This window comes from Cornus florida, unplaced genomic scaffold (genome assembly GCF_030987335.1).
Source record: "Cornus florida cultivar Cherokee Brave unplaced genomic scaffold, ASM3098733v1 CherokeeBrave_3.0.0_Hap2_Chr04, whole genome shotgun sequence".
In the NCBI taxonomy this organism is placed as follows: domain Eukaryota; kingdom Viridiplantae; phylum Streptophyta; class Magnoliopsida; order Cornales; family Cornaceae; genus Cornus; species Cornus florida.
In genome coordinates this window covers 102,190,600-102,207,462 of record NW_026775574.1, presented here as the reverse complement: position 1 = coordinate 102,207,462, position 16,863 = coordinate 102,190,600, and the positions used below count along the sequence as shown (strand labels likewise).

Sequence of the window (16,863 nt, the reverse complement as noted above, 5' to 3'; positions counted from 1 at the left end):
ATTATCAAAATATATGCCACCCCTGAAACTCACTTTGAAATTCTTTTTGATGATCAAACACTAGAAGTGAAATCAAACAGCCATAGTAGTCACAAGAACTGTTGTGATTATTTATTTAATTTAAATTTTTTTTTTTTAATGTCACAATTATTAGCTGTGAAAGCGAGTATTGAGGAAAAATAAAATGCTTTGGGGTGCGCTTGGTGAGAATGAATCCAAACAAAGTGAATGAAAGTAAAATAATTTTTAAGAAAATTGTGGGAAATTATTATTCCGTAGTTTGAACAATATGAAAGTTACAGTAATATGAAATTATTTTTTTATAAGTTTAAATCAATTTGTCAATGAAGCTAGCTAACCTTCAAAAGTTCTATCACCGCAGAATTTAATCTCATGCAATTTCAAACACAAAAATCTGCCCCCCAAAACTACTTGAGCTGCCACATATAGCAACATTAGAGGCTGATGTCCGCTGAAGTTCAGTATACATTAGATGATGACATAATTTAGTTTGTAGAATAAATCATTCCCAAATATTTACGAGGGCAAGATTCAAACTATGTTATAGTCTGACCATACTCTTGTGACATTTTTTTTGGTCCTCTATGGAAAGCAAATGGAAGAATGAAGAATAACCATAATGTACACAAAATTCCGAGGATGGTTTGATTTGTGACCAGGAGACAATATTCATGTCATATAAGAACACTCCAAGGATGGTTTGATTTCCTTTTTGACAAAAAATCAAGAATGGACTAAAATCAATAATCGAGCTGAAAGTTCAATGAAGCTAGCTAACCTTCAAAAGTCATGAGCAATTTCCTAAATCAAGCAGGAGACCACCGCTCTGTCAACTCCTAAAATTTTGTTCTAATCTTTTTTCCTTGCTGATATGGCGAGATACGAGTGCCCAGTAGATTGTCCGCTTAGAATTTCACTAGTGAGGGCTTCCTCGGGATCTGAAAAGTACGAGGGTAAGTAAAGAAAAAGCTAAAAAATGCTTAATTTGTGATGTATCTAATGGACTCGAATAAGAGATTAGTCAGTGTCATATGATCTGATATTAATTATCTGGCTTTATAAAGTAATTCTGAAACATAAAATTATCTGGTTAAATTTACCCAGGTATGTGTAGTAACTAATGTAGGTCCGAGTTGTGATTTCTATCTTCCCAAGTATGATGACCTTCCTGAAATTCATTTGACATAAACTCCCATCTAGTACTTCTGAATTTCAACATACTAAACAGCTAGTATGATCATAGATGAGGATAGTCTGATATTTTAACAAATTAAACTACCTAACGAAAGTGTAAATACGTTGATTTAAACCATTGAATTCTGTAATCTAGAGGTTATTCTGGTCAACATCAATGGGCTCTCTTAATGTGGATTTTGTACCTACTCAATGCTTAATGATCCTGCTGTAATAAGTCAATTTCATCCCTCAAAGTACTTCGGCAACCATACAAATTGCTCTCACAAGAAGACTTTTGAGTTTATCAACAACGAGGTCCATTGTCTATTGAATTCAGAAGATCACAAATTAATTACGACCTGTAAGATGCATATTTGTGGGGACTTGTAAAATAGCAAGACAAGACTGACATAGATAGAGAGAGCCAAAAAAAAAGAAAAAAGAAAAAATCATTCATCCAGACACATTCTGATTTAACTTTGTGAATTGGAAGTTCGCCCCTGTATACCACCTTGAACATTTTCACCCCCTTAGTATCTTGGTTATTTCAATTTGTATTCGGTCTTTCAAAAGACATCTCCACTAGTTGCTTTTATTCGTTACTTGGCTAAAGTATTTTTAGATTAATGGAAACAATTCTTTACCCGCCCCTCCTTAAATGCAATGGCAATACTTAATTACTAGGCTACAATGATTTTGCTTCTCTTTGTAAAGTTTTGTGGTCCATCAAAACAGTTTTCATCATTTTTTTTTCTTAGTATCAGTTGTTTAAATGTTGCTTTAGTCTTTCAAAAGACATCTCCATCAGTCTCTTTCATTCCTACAGAGTTTTTGGATCAATCGTCAATGCCAACAATTCTTAACCACCTCCATTTCTTAGATTTGATGGCTTTGCCTTCTCTTTGATAAGTTTTGTGGCCTGTCAAAAAAGTATTTCACCTAATGGGATGTCAAACAACAGCTATCAATTTGAACCCACTGTAGGTATAATATTTCTCGAAATGGATTAATGAACTCTTTATTATAACCAAATTTGGCATCTATGAAAGGTATTGCTGATGGTTTATGCAAACCAAAGGAATACTAGTAAATAACTATCAACTAACAAAAGTGAGCAGTGCTATCGGTTAAGAAAATAACTAGAGCACTGTGAAAAATTCAGCATGATTGCAAAAGTGAATGACTAAAACAACCTCAAGTACCCATACCTTTAATGACCGAAGAAGCTGAAACTGTCATAGGTCTTCAAGTCCTAGGCAAACAATTTCATCTGTTATCGAATGTTGCTCTATCACTGGCTCTGGGAAGAGGTGCCCAAATCATTTAGAACCAACACCACCAAATATTAACAGCAATCACTAAACAAACATTTATCAAATAAGTTTGTGTTAAAACAGCTAAAATAAAGGAGGAAACAAGCTATACTTGTTGACCCTGATACTATAATAGCAATGATTATCTGCAAGTAGAAAAGCAACATCGGTACCACTCACCACACATTTCAAGTGATACAAAATTACAACGGATAAAACCAAATGTGCAGACTAACCAGAGAGGAATATCTATTGACATGGAAAAAAGAATACATAAAGAACTTGATTTTCCATAAAACAACATATCAACCACAATATGAGCAGGAAACAGGGTATGTGAACATTTAATCTTTCTTAAGATAATGTATTACTCCTTTGTCAGAACACCAATTAAGATGAACAATAAATATTCAATATTGAGCAACAATATGCCTTTCTATTAACCATTCCTTTCCTCTGATCAAAATGTATCAACCTCGTCCAAGTATAATACAACTACATACCCACCATATTGGACTCATTTCTCATCATGGGGAATAAGACTGCCTTTGAGGAAGGACATCGGTATGATATATATTTAGGTGGTAGATTGCCTGGGGTACCAATTCTCTCAACTCAGGATGGGTGACGACTGCACGGTCAGCCCCCTCAAGAGCAGTTAACACTCTTGCTTGTTTCAATGCCTCATTGTTGCCAGCATGTAATGCAAGGTAGCATAGGAGAACCAGTCCATACAACAGTGACCTGTCATTGCCTCTCAGCAGTCTCATCAGAGGCGGGACACCATTGAACTCGATTATAGTCTTAGAATGCTCCGCACAAAGAAAATTATCCGGACAAACAAACTTCCCGAGTGATATGGCAGCTTCTGTAGCCACATCTTGGTTCCTATGGCTAAGCTGCTCGACCAGGGGACCAATGACACGGGTCTCCCTAGCCGGGAAGGTCCGAGCCAATGAACCAATGGACTTTATCGCCGGAATTCTCAGTGTTGGACTGTCTGACTCCTTGATTATCCTTAAGAGCTGATCAACAACAGCCTTTGCAGCAGGAGAGTTGGTCTTGAAAGCCGCCCTTCTGAGGTCAGCATTGTATTCAGCTGCAGCTGTTATCTCCATTAACGTCATCAAACAATTAAACTGCAATTCCCCAGATTCCTTCTCAACAAGTTTAGCCAAGCAAAGCAACCCTTTTGTCTCGGTTATTCGTCTACTATTCGACACACTACCTTTAGCAAGCATCCATAAAGCCTCGGCACAAGTGATTTTCAACTCAAGCTTCACTTGAGGCTTCTCACTCTCTCTCTCTTTCCTATGATGCCCTCCTCCTCTACTACTACCCTCAGAATGCAATGATAAAGACGAATTCGAATGTGGTTTGTAATTAAATGACATTAATGAATTCCTCTCCATCTCCTTATTAATCTGAACAAGAGAATGAATGCTTTGCTTACCATATTGAAGGTTAGTAGTATCATCCACAAAAGTCTCAAATGACAACAAAGTCACAAGTGGTCTGATTGCATTTTCTCTAGCAAAATCCTCTTGAGCAAATGGGTCGTGCTCTGCCATTCTAGCAACCAAATTCGCCACCCGAATTTGAACTCTCATCGGAGAATCACCAAGAACCTGAACTATAATCGGAACACCAAGTTCGTCGGCGATTGAATGGACCCTTTCTTGATCATTAGCCAAGTTGAGAAGCGCCGTCGCCGCGGCGCTTTGGGCCTCCGGTGAGGTGTTCTCTTTCAGGAGCTTCAAGAGTGGGGGTACGCCACCTTCTTCGTCGATGATCTTTTTGTTCCGATCATTGTCTTTGGCAAGCGAAGCCAGTTCATTCGCAGCCTCTATTCGATCATTCAATTGACCGGAGTGAATCGAAGCAATGAAAGACCAAACCCAAGAGAGAATAGGATCGTTACTCGCGATTGGGGGCATAGAGAGAACAATACCTCCTCCGCCACTACTGGACTCGAAGATGCTGAGCAGCCACTTCATGTCGCCGATTGAGGCGTCGAGGAGGGTGGTGACTTTCCGGAAATCCGCGGCGGAGACGATGGTGACGACGCGGCGGAGGACGCTGCGGCGCTTGCACTTCCGGACTAGGGTTAGGGCACGGTCGAGGTTCTTCGACACGTCGGCGACGATGCGGCGGATGGGGCGCTCGTAGAGGGAACCGGTGGAGGTGGCGAACCGGGCGGCGGCCCAGATCATTGTGATGAGGCGGTCAGCTTGTTTGCCGACTTCGGCGCAGTCGACCTTGAACGACTCGGCCTCCTCGGCGGCGTGGCGGACTCGCTCCGATAAGTCAATCGTAAAGGAGAGGACTTCCTTGATTTTGTTCTCTTCGGTGGCCATGGAATCGATCATTCGATTGGAAACGAACCCAGATGGGATTGTTGTTCAAATTGTGAATTGAAACTCGAAAGATTGCGACTTTTTGGTTGTTCGAGGAGTCAAACGGTGGTGGGTTGTGTTGGAGTTTGATTGGTGTTCATGGTGGTCAGAATCGATTAGAGTCGTCGTCGTCGTCTTTGGTATCGTCAGTTTCATGGCAGGTTTGGTTTGCCTGAGATTTATGCGGATTTAAGACCAGACACCAGTATGTTTGTGTGTTTGGTGGGAATGGGATTCTTGACAACAGATTAAAAATTACAGTAACATTTTCACTTCTTCAAAAAAGACTACTGTGTAACTGTACTACTCAGAGTCCAATTATATTCTAATAATAGAATTAAATTAAACTAAACTTTTGAACTTTCTAGAATATCAATAATATTGAAAAATGTTTTTTTTTACTCTGACAAGAAAACATAAAATCATCAAACAAACACATCGGGAAGATATAACAAAATCATTGGGCAAATATAGAAGATCGAAAACACATAAAGTACCATTTCAAACCAACTAAAATTTTTTATAGTCAAGATCAACAGTTTTGACAAGTCAAAGAAAAGGTACCAATTATATAAAGTAAATCACCGCAACAAAATTTTAAATAAAAAAAAAATGTGTTATTTCAAGAAATAATTTTATTATATTTTTTAAACTATTTATTTTTCTTCTTTTTCCTTATTTATAAAAGGTAAAAGTTATAAGAAAATTCAATAAAAGTTAGCAAGACTTATCCAAATTAATCTTTTCTTTTTTAATTGTCATGAAATTTAAGTAACGGGAGAGAATGAGAGATTTAAAATTTACACTCAAGACATAGAAAGCTCCTGGAAAAGACTGATCGTAGTTGACGATTAAAAGGTGGTCTTTTTTTCTTCCACGCGTCGTTTTGTTGAACCCTTATTTACGTTACTATTGAGACGTGCTTTACATGCGCTTTTAGGTAATAAAACGTACGTGTTACGCACTTTCATTAAAAGAGCGTGATTGACAATTAACCAACTGCTATATCAGTAAGTGCGTTTTAATGCAACCAATTAGGTGCTAACCAAATATTTAGAAATTGACAATTCAGCACTTGTTGTACTAAGGAGGCAAGACATTTCATGAACCACGGTTTTTAATAAGATTAGAGTACGACAATTTCTCAAGAAATTAAATTAAGCAATAAATGTGATACAAAGTTTGAAACTTGAACATAATTGACGATAAGACATTTTTAATTATAATGATATATCTTCCCAATTTCGAAGATGTTACATTGAAGATATGTGAGTGAAAATATAAACTCTACAACATGTCCCGGCCTGGCATGATGTATAACTCATAATAGTGATTGATTAGAGAAAAGAAAGTGACTGATTCATGACACTATGACAAGACATTTCTAATTATAATAATACATCTCCTCAATTCCCAAGATGTTAAATTGAAGATATGTGAGTGAAAATGTGAACTACACCGCATGACTTAGATATCTCATATGACTCATAATAATAATTAATTGGAGCCAAAGAAGTGATTGATTGGAGCTGTAGGGCTCATGATAGTGATTAATTGGAGCCAAACAAGCTCATAATAGCGATTGATTGAAGCTAAAGAAAGAATCAAAGACCGTATAATAATTTCCCGTGAATTCAAGACTTACCCATCTTGTTCTTAACTTGGTTCATCCCTCCTAAAGTTGAGAGAGAGTTTGGCTTTGGAAGGTTGTTCTGTACCCTCGTTTCTTTGTTTGTTATATATGTATGCACTTGGTGAATTATCAATGCAATATTATTCTAAAAAGTGACAATAACATTATTGCTGAGCTATCTTGAATTATATATATATATATATATATATATAAAGAAATGGATTGTGGAGGAGAGACATAGAATTAATTTTTTAGACAACAAAAATAGGCGTGTGACAAGGAAAAACATCTCGATCTCTCTTACGCACACACACCAACACCAAAAGCCCCACATTCATGCACATACATAAACCCTAACTCTTTGACATCGTTCTTGTTGCATTTCACAGATTTGAGAACAAGAATTCAACGAATTTGTAATTTTTAGAATAGTGTCAATAGCAATTCTAGTTCATACAACCAAGAAAAAAAGTCATTTGAGACAATGGATTATTTGTAGACCGAACATGCACTCAATTTTAAAGCTTCGCAAAAGCTCGATTATTTGACATTCTGTAATACAAACTGAGAACTGCACTTGCCTTCTAAAGCTTTGCAAGCAACCCATTGTGGATTGTCTTTGTCACCACCCCATTCTCCTTCACATCCGACTCGCATGAGCTAGGAGGAACATCCACCGCCGGTGAGCAATTAAAAAATCCATGCGGCTGCACCAAGAACAGCAAAAAGATCGGGATTTAGTGACGATCTTTGTCACGTTACCAAATTTAAATAAATGGCATTTACATTAGCATAGATATTCTAAACTCGAGTATGTGCAGCAAAACAGAACTCTCTGGATGCTTAAATGTTGGCACTCATTAGGTTCACCATAGCACAATACAAATGTGGTAATGTCAAATGTCAGGATCGAAGCACAATACCATGAGCATGAAACCAATGTGTTCCACCGGCATGACAGGCCAGTCTTCCAGCCGAGGAATGTGTGTCACTCCGAATACATACCTGACAGAACAAAGATGGAAGTCAGTAGTTACCTAGAGATAGCAACTTTAAGCCTACTACATTCATGTGCATACAATGGAAAAAGTACCATAAATCGCAACAGATATGTACAGACAAGGATAGACTAACCAAAGAACTATGTCAGCTTCTTCCAGTGATCGGTTCTGCTTAACCCAAGTAGATAGTCCCTCTGCAACACGGGGATTTTGATTAGGAAACTCTCCTCCAGGATACATCTCATCACGCGCATAAGGTGTGACCCAAATATTATGCTTCAGGAAAGCAGCTCTTCTCAAAAATTTCGCCTCTGCACCAGCTAATGGTAAACAATTTGATCCGGGTACTAGCTTGTAACCGGTTAACTGTCCAGTGCGATTGACATTTCTTGTGTTTCTGATCTGAATTACAAATAGCACATTAAAACTATGCAATTAGTACCAACTCATATAGTTTAAAGAATGGGAAATTATCCACCTTGAACATAGAATTAGAAAACAGAAGCAATTAACTACGCATCACAAGAAGCAAATCTAATCACGAATCATTATAGAAAGGACAACACATAATAAAACATCACACAAATATGCTTTTTCTTGGAAACTAGGATATGTAAATCGCATAATAACACATTTGTGATGCTAGGGAAGGACACAAAACAAAATATAAATGACACCACCCACTATCTCCCTGGAAAACAAACACCAAAGCACCTTCTTATTTATCAAAACACACTATAAATATTATATGCTCCAAGATTCCATAATTAGCTCATTCATAGATACACACATAGTTGTGTATATACATGTGCATGTATGTATAGTTCCAGGCCATAAAGATGATGTGGTACGGGTACCTGAGGTTTTCCTTGAACCAAAAGTGCAGATTATTATGATATCAACCAAGTTACCAACCCAATAGCAGTCAACTCTCTACTAATTAATAATCATGGAAAATGAGAAATGTTAATAATTAATAGAATTATTAGGTATTAGATTATCTCCATAAGAAAGTTCTTTAATCTTCTCAAAGAAAAAAAGCCAGACATATCTTTTTGATAATATATCCAACACTTTACTCAAGGAAAATGGGAAACGAAAAGAATATCACTTAAAGAAATTAACTAAAATGGTAGCAAGTTAAGGAACTCGTCTTTATATTTTAACCAAACCATGAGATATGTGAAAGAAGTAATAAACTTTCTTATAAATATATATCAATTTTTTAAAAAAATACAAAACATATCAAAGAAAAATTAATTGTAAGTAAAATTATCAATAACTAAACACTATTGAACCAACTTGGTTCATAATGGGGTATGGACAATATTAACACAAGATCCGTAAACTCTACCTGATAGGGGGTGAATAAATCTTGCATGATTTTAACTACTTTTAACCATTTGTTGAGTTCTAACTATCTTTCTGAAAATTCAATTTAAATTAACACTAAATATCAAGGTATTCAAGTAACACTAAGAATCAAGTACCAATAAATCCATCATGACAATCATAACAACCATTCAACCAAAAGCAAATTAATACAGAATAAAACAACACAGTGGACACGAAGATTTTTTTACCTGAAAAATTCCAATAAGGAAAAACCAGTCAAATTAAAATCTAGTATATGAAAGAAATATTAGACTAGGTTAACACTTTAAACCACAGAACCCATAGTTATTTCTTGACACAAATTGATCCATTGAACTTGAGCAGAGTCTCGAGGCAAAAAGTATGCTCTGTCAACAGACTTTGCTCCTCAAGAGTCTGCTTCTTTAATAGCAATCCTAATCTCAAAACTAATCGTCCACTCCAATCTTGGTTGATTGAGTTGTGTGTTGGTGTTGAACTCTTCAAATCAGCTCCACAACAATTTAGATGTCGACGCGCTAATATAACACTACACTCACCAATTTGATGTATATGATTGATGAATGCTTAAAGAAAAATATACGCACTCTAATATGCTCAAAATATCTCTAGCTTCCAAATCTCTGTCTCTTATGGTTTATGACATGATAGAGTATTTATAGACAAAACAAAGTTTTTAGAGTGGTTCGATCAATGGTTCGATCAATGGACATGCATCAATGGACATGCATCCAGTAGTCTTCGGTTGATCTGTTGATGACCAAAATGCTCTGCATTTCCACATCTAGAAAATTTTCCAGCAAGTTAGTTTCCTAAAACACTTTTATGCAATCCAATTAGGATTTTTCAAATCAAAAAATGAAATCTAAAAACACTAATGCATGTACCCTAATTTTTTGTACAATAATACTTCAATCTTGTCTATATGAGAAAATGGAAACTTCTTACAATCCACATGGCTGATTCCACACATTGCTTGTTGAGTGACCATTTTCACGAGATAAGAGACAAGTTAAAGCTGACAACTCATTTTTATAATATGTGATATAATAAAATCAAGAAAATAGTGTCACAAATTGTTCAATAAACAATCACACATGCACTCATGCAAATAAAAATATAGAGACAAAGAAATAAAAAGCGAAATTATTAAGGGAAGAAAGAAAAAGGCAAAAATTCAGAAAGGTTAAAGAGCCTTACAATCCAATGTCGGGCAGCTAAAGGATTACAGTCACGCATTGCTTCAAGCTCAGATCTGAGTAGTTTCTCTTCAGCATAGAATGCATTGTTATGAACATTGTTATCTCCTGGTTCATCAACTTTAACATCCACCTCCACAACCTATAAACAAGGAAGTGTGTGTACTTTTACTGATCAGCCAGGAAAATAAATTAATTGTTGCTAGTAGATCGACCAACAACCAAAATTAATTGCACCTGATCAGCCGGGAAAATAAATTAGCTCAAATAAATGTAATACTCTACTTTTTCCTTCCTCTGGGTGACGTGTATCTAAAATTAAGGGATGTTACTGACATGATCCAAAAATATTTAACAATATGTAGTAGTCACTTATTTTATGACAACACATCTTGGTTAACATTAATCTCATGTGAGGGATAATATTACACTATTAAAGATGGTGCACATTGAAAATTTGACCACTTATATACAATTAAAAAGCAAGATCAAATTGCAGCTATGTTACTCAAATGAAAAGCAACTAGTTGTTTAATTACATTAACTATAAGGAGAATCCTGGACAAGTTGCAGAATTGCCACTGATCTTTTCAGAATCCTAATGCATGACTTGCACAACAAAGAATATATCATAATCTTTTATAAAGTTTCCCTATCCTCCATGCTACTGTTACTAGTGTGATAGGGTTCTTTAAACAACTGATATAGAATTATCAGAACGCCTATTCATCAGGCATACAGCCTGCCAGCTCATTACTTAACTCTGTTAGACCAAGTTGAAGCTTTTAATAACTCCAGTAATCAAAGAACTCTCAACGAACCAATGGGCCAGTGGCCTAGCGGTATAACCTCTCCTCCCTCAACGGAGGAGGGAGGGGTTCAAGTCCTGTCATGAACATTTGTGTGCATGTGTGTGAATACTTACCTGGCCAAAAAAAAAAAAAGATCTCTCGAGGAAACACATACTCTTTACCATAAATAAAAATAACAGTTAAAAGCAACAATTGGTATAATAGTAACTAGAATATGTTTACAAAGAGAGAGAGAGAGAGAGAGAGTGTGTTAGCATATATGATAACACACACACACACACACACAGAGAAGGAACATGTCAAATTAATAACTAATTCTCCAGTGATGATGCCTCTAAGAAAATTGCTTTATCAATAAATAAAAGGGGAATAGAAAATTGATTATAACTAAGAAAGAACTGATACAATGTAAATTTTTGGTTTCAGAAAATGACAGAAAAAGGTGATTATAACACCATGAAGAAACAAATAAACAACATAAGCAATGTTGAAAACCATAAAACCAACCATTACCAGTTAAAGAATAGCAAACAACAAAAAGAAGATCTAAATAATTGAGCAAGTTTACCTGATTATGTGCTTCACCAGGCTTGCAATCAACTGCCATGTCCATACGAGCAACAAAAAAGTGTTGATGGACTGGCGCATATAATCCAGGCGCAATAGTTGTCCCATATTTTCGAACTTCACCAGGTTGCAGAGCTCCTAAGCTGAGAATTCCTGTGAGTCTAACCTCAGCTTCAATTTTTCCATCCTGTAACAAGAAATAGTATAACATTTCTTGAAGATTACAATGTCAAATCAGAAGGTCAAAATACAGCAGCAGTAAACCGTAGCAAGTAACTCAAATCAAAACAACAAATGTATCTGTTGTGACACCAGGACAAGCCAATATACTCATTAAGACAGCAATTAAGCCTCAACAAAGTGCCCAGTGGGCTCTCTAACATATTAGGATATTAAGTTGCGGTATAATAGGGAGTAATATAGTCAATTGAAGCAAGAGAAGCACAATAGCTTTCACATAAAAGAAGGCACTCACACACTTGCCTGATAAAAATGCCAAAAGAATCCATACTCATAATTAGCCACAGTACATACGAAAGACACAGTTAATCTTCTTGACCTCCGGACTTCAGCTAAACCTGTTCTCCAGTCTTGATGCTTCCATAAGATTCCATGATCCTCTTCATGCAAACACACACAATTTTCAATTGTTTCAATACCTCCAGTGAAATTTGTAAAGTGTGCATCAAAGTATTTGATATAGCCCAAACAGTCACAACCCTGCAATATGAAGTAATGGTGAGCAGAATTTTTCTTTTTGAACCCAAAGAAGTGCAATATGTAAATAATCGTACAAAATAAACATTCAAAAAAATAAATAAGAAGTTCTCTGACCTTCTTCAGAGAATGAGCATTTTTGCCAAGCCCATCTTCACCAGCATCAAATGCATTCTTCCTGTAATGGGGATCATTTGGATCTCCATAAGGGACCACCATCTCAACAAAGCTTAACCTATGGGCCACCGGTCTTCGTCCTCGACTACCATCAACATATGCAACAGAATAAATAATCAAACCCTCCCTGGGAGTGAAGCCAATACGGAAATTCCACTGCCAAAAAAAGAAAGAAAAAAAAGAAAGACAAAAGAAAGAAGAAAGAATGAAAAAAGAATATTTCATAAGTACTGGAAGTATAAGAGTTGAATGTAGTGAGATCTATCAGTAATTTTTATTCCACAAATAATCAAGCACCTTCTGCCATTCAACAAAATGCCCATCAACACGGAAGCTTGGACCTTCAGGCTGAATAATGTGTAGGGGTTTCACATCACTACGATCAACACCTCCCCGTGTTTCACCAGGAGTGTAATTTCTTAATGGGTCAGCTGGAGGTAGGGGAACAAGTTTACGGTCTTCAAACTCAACAACAACCATATTTTGCATATCAACTAGTACATAAATTCCTTCAACTGGACGAGCATAACCATTTTCCATAGGACAGTCACTCTCAGTTCTACAGAAGATAAGTGGTTTAGCAAGTCTGCGGTTAGGTGCATCAGCTTCACTGTGATAACCAACACACCTGGGAAGGAATTTGCAGGACAAAGCATAAATAAGAGTGCAAGAAATGCATAAAGATAAGACAAGATATTCTGAAAGTAACAAAATGAAGAAACTAACCAGGGATCTACCATCACAAGATCCATATCCTCAATACCCCTTTTCTTCATTGCATCCCGAAATGGTGGGAAGTCTTTTACAACAGCTTCACATTCGGCATATTCCACAGCATCCTGTGATTTCAAAAATTAAAGAAGAGTACGAACTGTTTGACATGAATACTATAGAGAGTTAATTTTGTTGCCAAGCAGATGTCCGAATAGTACTTGCAGTTAGGGTTTTTTTATTTTTGGGTGATTTGGATGTATGTATTACGTATGCATTTGGGTGCATGTGTCTGTGTGGGCGTGCAAGTGTATGCATGTGGGTATTTGTGTGTGTGTGTGTGTGTGTGTGTGTGTGAATGTAAAGTGTGCATGTGTTTATTCTCAAGACCCTTTCAATCTGTCAAGTTCAAATTTTACAATTAGTGAAAAAGAAAATCATATTATGTTTGTTTTATAGCATTATTTCTTCTAGATTAAAAATATAAGATCCTAAAATAAAGTTCATCTTACCATCAGGTTATTCAAACACTAAATTTCCTCTTGCTGAAATGAGGCTAATGATATTTTCGGTTAGATACTGTTTGAAAATTAGAATTTATTACTCAAGAAAGAAAAAAATTCAACATGACATTTAGAAAATAAAAACTATTACCATTGGAGGCTGTACGTCGGGTACAACATTGGATGAAATCACTTTGCCCCTGTGGTGACCACCTCGAGTAACAGCATGAACTTCTGATAGTTCAACAATCCACACACTCGTCTCATTCGACTTTTTGTTGTAAACAACAAGTCTAGCTTGCCTAGGAGGAAGTTTACTGGGAATATGAGCTCCACCCTTCGTTCTAGGTAGTAATGATGGCTGGAAAGGAGGAAAAAAATATGCATCTGCTAGTGCAACCACATTTTTATCTGGTTCCAGCAAAACCACCTCAATGAACCGCATGCTATCTCTCACCTAAACATATTGAAAAAACTTCCATATTATGCTATAATCTAAACCTATTTCAAGAAAACATAACTGTAATATAAATAACCACCTCAGGAGTTGCTCCAGCAGCCCTGACAGTAGCCACAGCCACAGATATTTCAGCAGCAGTCAAAGGGTCCAAAGGGTGGCGGCTTTGAGCCCTTAACATGATTGGGATACCTGCAACTTTAGAGAAACAAATTTATTAACATGACAGAAACTATGCAATCCAATCTCTTTCATAATCAAGGGGGAAAAAAACAATCAGGCAGTAACAATGCTTCCAATACTTCGTTGGATGTATGAGACATCGTTCACTCTTTATAGTGGTCTCTACTGAAAAAAAAGTAGTCACAATGAATCCTCTCGTAATAGGAAGCAATAATGAAAAATAAAAAAAGAAAACAAACTACTAAAGCGACCCAAAAACAATGGTTTGGTTCGGGGATGGAGTTGTGTGTGTGTTTGAGTGTTTAAAGGCTTATTCCCTGAAGAATTGAGTTTTTGTGTTTTTACGAAACCTAATACAAGAACACCAACAGGAATCATGATCTCATTTTCTTTTCTTCTCCTCTGTTTTCTCAGCAGCCAACCAACCCCCAAAGACAGTTGCTTTCTCAATTCCAAATGATCATGCATACTAGCATTCATATTGAAAAGGGAAATTTCAATAATCTATCAATTATATATCTACACACACAACTATAGCTTACTTGGTTGAGCATTTTACAATTATCAAAAGAATAAAACAACAAGAATCATAATCTCATTTTAATAAATCAAGATCAATCATTAATTTATTAGAAATTATACAATTATTAGCTTACTTGGTCGAGAATTTAATGATTATCAAAAAGATAAATAACAAGAATCATAATTCATTTTCTCTCATAAACATAATCGTTACTTTGTCCTTAATAAATCAAGATCAATCATGTAATACTAGTATTAGAAATGGAACAGAAAACAAGAACTGTAGATGAAAAGAAGTATACCTTTTGCCGAAGAAGTAGTTGTAGAAGGTTGTGGAAGAGGATCAACAGGACGAATCAAGCTCGCCACGGAAGCTCTGTTGCGGTGGATCTGATCGTCGGCGGCGGGATCGGAGGTCCGGACGCTCCAATCCTGCAAGACGTCCGCCGCGGCGGTGGCGTTGCGGTGCAGAGGCGTCGCTTTTTCCGTAGCTGTGGCCATTGCAAAGGGTTTGCGAGCTCACCGTAACCGCCGTAGTACTTGTCACTGTAATACTCCACTGACATACAGCAGTTTCTCAGACCAAACACTTCACTTCCACACTCCACCGCTCCTTGCTACCTTTCTGTCACTTTCTCGAGAAAATAGTCCAACAAACCGAAGTGGACGGGGAGTGAGGAGCGAGGTGAGCTACAAATGGCTGTTGTGACTTGTGATTTTGAAGTGTCGACTGTGTGTTTGTGTGTGAATCTGTATAGATACAGCGGGTGCTTGGTGCGGTTTATATAGAAAGGGATTGTGGGGATATCTTTACGCTGGTCTATATCGTCTGCGGTAAGTTGCATACAGCGGATCAAAATCATCCACTGACCATATAGTTTTTTTTTATTTTTTTTCCTTAACTTTACCGCTTTAAATAATAAATTTCACCCTTATGATGGTTAAATTTCATCATTTTAAATTAAGTGAAATTCATCATTGGTAAAGTTTAAAATATAAAATCAGGTTGTGATAAATGAGTGATGTGTCTGAATTTAAGAGGATTTTGATATGCTAGGCATCGATCTTTAAGAGGATTTACTTAGCGTTACCTGACATATTAGCATTAGTGCAAGCTGATTCATTTTGTAACGATGTTTGTAATTGTGCCACATTAGTTGTAATGTCAAGTCACCTACCACTTCAATTGCCATGTCATTAATAACGTTAGTATCGGTGCCACGTAAATTACACAAGATGAAAGATTATCTTCAAATTCAAAATAATTTCATATATCCCCACATTGACTTTGAAAAAGAATTACTAGAATATATTCTATAATATATATTTCCCATAATATAGATATTTTTACATTTATATTAATATATAACTGTATTCACATCATAATTACTCGTGTCCTATATTATTATAATTTAACAGGTGGTGCATTTTTGTTCGTGTATAACCCTAGATTCAATGATTTTTGCCTCTTTACTTTCCTGTCCTGTAATTTTTTTTCAAACCTTATAAAGACAAAATCTTCCATTAAAGACTTGTTTTCTTTTTTCCGTACAGCACCTAACATAGTTAAAGTTGACTATGTTTTTTACAGTGCATGTGGTGCACCAGAAGTATTATCTAATAAAAAATTATTACATAATCTGTCCTGGTTAATAATTAGTTAAACAAAAATAAATACAACTGACAAATTTATCTATATGTGATTAGTAGGGATCACAAAATCTCAGAACATGTAATAATTTTTCATTTCTAAACATAATAATTCCTATTCCATAACAAGGGCATGATAGGAGGAAGAGAAAATATATATATATATATATATATATATATATATATATATAAATTTGTCTTTTCTCTTTTACATTTTTGCATAAATCTGCATTATCTTTCTCTGTAGATAAAGCAAATAAATTTCTGATCGAGGTAAATTTCATTTAAAAAGAAAAACAACTTGAACTAAATCGTTGTTGTTGTTTTTTTTTTTTTTTTTTTTGGTAAGAATTAACTTTTCAATTATTTTTTCTGCTCTCTTAATTTTTGGTCTATAATTGACATAAAAAATTCCCCGGAAAGGAACCTAAAAAAAGAAAAAAATGGTACT

General features: G+C 36.0%; 2 protein-coding genes across 3 annotated transcripts; both read right to left on the bottom strand.

Annotated features, from left to right (window-relative positions):
- Nucleotides 1-2,780: 2,780 nt before the first annotated feature.
- On the bottom strand, nt 2,781-5,208 carry LOC132304290 (ARM REPEAT PROTEIN INTERACTING WITH ABF2). The gene has a single exon (XM_059801891.1). The coding sequence runs from the start codon at nt 4,877-4,879 to the stop codon at nt 3,038-3,040; it is 1,842 nt and encodes a 613-aa protein (XP_059657874.1). The 5' UTR covers nt 4,880-5,208; the 3' UTR covers nt 2,781-3,037.
- A 1,735-nt stretch (nt 5,209-6,943) lies between these two features.
- Nucleotides 6,944-15,541, bottom strand: LOC132304289 (amine oxidase [copper-containing] zeta, peroxisomal-like). Of its 2 annotated transcripts, none has more exons than XM_059801889.1 (12): nt 15,065-15,541; nt 14,140-14,255; nt 13,752-14,057; nt 13,113-13,225; nt 12,684-13,014; nt 12,327-12,542; nt 11,976-12,212; nt 11,494-11,679; nt 10,115-10,255; nt 7,674-7,942; nt 7,463-7,544; nt 6,944-7,246 (listed from the first exon to the last, which is right to left on the bottom strand). In XM_059801889.1, the coding sequence occupies exons 1-12, from the start codon at nt 15,261-15,263 to the stop codon at nt 7,124-7,126; spliced, it is 2,319 nt and encodes a 772-aa protein (XP_059657872.1). In that variant the 5' UTR covers nt 15,264-15,541; the 3' UTR covers nt 6,944-7,123. The 2 variants fall into 2 exon arrangements, with proteins under 2 accessions (XP_059657872.1, XP_059657873.1); XM_059801890.1 differs by having other exon boundaries at nt 14,140-14,249.
- Nucleotides 15,542-16,863: the final 1,322 nt, after the last annotated feature.

Coding starts and splice junctions, on each gene's coding strand:
- LOC132304290 (XM_059801891.1), bottom strand. CDS start 4,879: ATGATCGATTCCATGGCCACCGAAGAGAACAAAATCAAGGAAGTCCTC.
- LOC132304289 (XM_059801889.1), bottom strand. CDS start 15,263: ATGGCCACAGCTACGGAAAAAGCGACGCCTCTGCACCGCAACGCCACC. Junction 12,213..12,326: donor ATGCTCATTCTCTGAAGAAG/GTCAGAGAACTT, acceptor TTCATATTGCAG/GGTTGTGACTGTTTGGGCTA. Junction 7,545..7,673: donor GAAGCTGACATAGTTCTTTG/GTTAGTCTATCC, acceptor TTGTTCTGTCAG/GTATGTATTCGGAGTGACAC.